This window comes from Dama dama, chromosome 30 (assembly GCF_033118175.1).
Source record: "Dama dama isolate Ldn47 chromosome 30, ASM3311817v1, whole genome shotgun sequence".
Lineage (NCBI taxonomy): Eukaryota > Metazoa > Chordata > Mammalia > Artiodactyla > Cervidae > Dama > Dama dama.
This window is the reverse complement of record NC_083710.1, coordinates 22576267-22579186: the sequence shown is the minus strand read 5'-3', so window position 1 is coordinate 22579186 and position 2920 is coordinate 22576267. Positions and strand designations below refer to the sequence as shown.

Sequence of the window (2920 nt, the reverse complement as noted above, 5' to 3'; positions counted from 1 at the left end):
GCTATCTCTTTTATACATGGTTGTGTATATATATCAATGCTACTCTCTCAACTGAAGACCTACTTAAGCTTTTTAAATTCATAGTTGATAGGTTTGGGACAGTATATGATATGAAGTTCTGATTTTCCATCAGTTAGGTAGCTCATTCTTAATGGTGGCTTGTTTGTTTACCCCTGGAATTTTTGTTTGCTTCTTTTATAAACCAGATTTCTTCCTGGTCTATTTATCATGTAGGTGGTAGGCATAATACCCTTTATAGTGAGATCTTTAAAACGTTTTTGTTTTATTAGATACCGTAAGTATCTCTTGATGAAAGTGAAAGAGGAGAGTGAAAAAGTTGGCTTAAAGCTCAACATTTGGAAAACTAAGATCATGGCATCTGGTCCCATCACTTCATGGCAAATAGATGGGGAGACAGTGGAAACAGTGTCAGACTTATTTTTTTGGGCTCCAAAATCACTGCAGATGGTGACTGCAGCCATGAAATTAAAAGACGCTTACTCCTTGGAAGGAAAGATATGATCAACCTAGATAGCATATTAAAAAGCAGAAACATTACTTTGCCAGCAAATGTCCGTCTAGTCAAGGCTATGGTTTTTCCAGTACTCATGTATGGATGTGAGAGTTGGACTGTGAAGAAAGCTGAGTGCCAAAGAATTGATGCTTTTGAACTGTGGTGTTGGAGAAGACTCTTGAGAGTCCCTTGGACTGCAAGGAGATCCAACCAGTCCATCCTAAAGGAGATCAGTCCTGGGTGTTCATTGGAAGGACTGATGCTAAAGCTGAAGCTCCAATATTTTGGCCACCTCATGTGAAGAGTTGACTCATTGGAAAAGACCCTGATGCTGGGAGGGATTGGGGGCAGGAGGAGAAGCGGACGACAGAAGATGAGATGGCTGGATCACCGACTCGATGGACATGAGTTTGAGTAAACTCTGGGAGCTGGTGATGGACAGGGAGGCCTGGCGTGCTGTGATTCATGGGGTCGCAAAGAGTCAGACACAACTGAGCAACTGAACTGAACTGAACTGAACTGAAGTATCTTTTGAAGCCAGTCTGACAGTTTGAAAATTGTTATCTTTTTAATTTAGAGTTTACCTGGTCCTTTATTTTTGTCTATTGTTTTCAAAATTCTTCATTTTGTATTTTTCATAATAACAGTTGAAAGTCACCAACCTGGGAGTCAAAAATTCTGGATACTAGTTTACTCTTTCAACAAGTACTTCCTGAGGGCCTTTTTGTGTAGTTCATTCATTGCCATTCAGTTCTACAAATGTTTTACTTTTCATTATGATTTTCTCTATAATCCATAGAGTTATTTATGAGTACTTTTTGTTCTTCCCAAACATTTTATTTATTCATTTAGGTCCCAGGCTTCTTTATTTAAGAACAAAGTGATGAGTGATGTGGGGATTAAAGTCAAGAGCATCATTGAACTTCACCTTCCCTCCAACCAGTTTCCCCAAACTCCCTGCCCCCACACCCATTGTGTTCCCAATTCCTTTCTTAGTGAATGAAAAACTTAATCCCAAAGCCCTGGCACAAACTCCAGGGTTCTCTCCCTAGCTCTCCCCTTCCTCTGCCCCCCATTCCTGGGGTGAGCAGGCACCTCAGTTTGAATGCATAGGAGAGCCCAGAGCGGTGACAGACACCGAGAGAAAGGCCTCACCCTCAGGGAATGGGACCGAAGAGTACAGCGTAGTGAAGTGAGGGCCCAGGTAGCCTGGGGTACCAAAATGGGGCCCTGGCGCCAGAGGAAAGGATACGGGTCCCCCTGCGAAAGGAGACCCAGCAGCCTCAAAATCCTCTCGTTGGGAGTAGTCACTGCTTGATCGTTTGCCCTTCTGGCGACGGTTGCAGAACCACACTCGGACCACGTCCTTCTCCAGCCCGAGCTGCTGGGCGATGTGGCTGATTTGCTGCAGGGTGGGCTTCGGGCACTGCAGGAACATGCTCTCCAGGTTGCCTCTCACTCGGTTCTCGATACTCGTCTGCTTTCTCTTCCGGGCCTGCACAAGGGTCTCTGCCTTGCCTATCTCCTGCAGATTCTCGTTGTTGTCAGCTTCCTCCACGCACTTCTGCAGCAGGGGCCGCAGCTTACACATGTTCTTGAAACTGAGCTGCAAAGCCTCAAAACGGCAGATAGTCGTTTGGCTGAACACCTTTCCAAAGAGAACCCCCAGGGTGAGCCCCACATCGGCCTGGGTATATCCTAGGGTGATCATCTTCTGCTTTAGGAGCTTGGCAAATTGTTCAAGGTCTTTCTGAAGAGCTTTGATGTCCTGGGACTCCTCAGGGTTCGGCTCCAGCTTCTCCTCCTCCAGCTTCGCGGCGCCTGCGGGGGCGGCGCAGGGGTCCGGGGAGACCCCCTCGGAGTTGCTCTCCACCCCTGCACCACGCCTCGCTCTCGGGTTGAGGGGTCTCCAGGCCGCCTGGGGGCACCGGCCCCACTCCAACCTGTGGCGCACAGTAGGCCATCCCTCCGCACAAGTCATAGGGCGGGGGGCACGGAGGAAGCCCCCACACCTCCGCGCTGGGCACAACCCCCGGCCCGATCCCCGACCCACCGGGAGGCCCTTGGAAGCTCATCCAGGTCCGAGGATCAACCCAGCCTGGCTCTGACCCTCCCGGCCCATCGCCTACACCGCCCGGCGAGGGCGAGAAGGTGAAGTCAGAAGCGAGGTGTCCCGCCATGAGGAAGGAAGGCACCCCGAGCCGGGGGCCTAGGAAAACGAGGGATCTCCTAGAGACTGCTCAACACTCTTCCCAAACATTTTAAATTCACATTTTATTCTTGAATTCTAATATTTTTTATCCTGGGCAGAGGACATATTTTATATAATAGCTGATTCATTGAAGTGGTTGAATGCTCTTTGGTGATGTATACGTAGTCATTTTTAGAAAAATATGCACTTGAAAA

The 2920-nt window shown here is 48.1% G+C and overlaps 1 protein-coding gene across 1 annotated transcript; it reads right to left on the bottom strand.

Moving 5' to 3' along the window:
• Positions 1-1610: 1610 nt before the first annotated feature.
• On the bottom strand, positions 1611-2694 carry LOC133049452 (POU domain, class 5, transcription factor 1-like). Its single transcript, XM_061133464.1, is given in 2 exon segments — positions 1611-2396; positions 2398-2694. Coding segments are annotated over 2 exon segments (1083 nt in total).
• Positions 2695-2920: the final 226 nt, after the last annotated feature.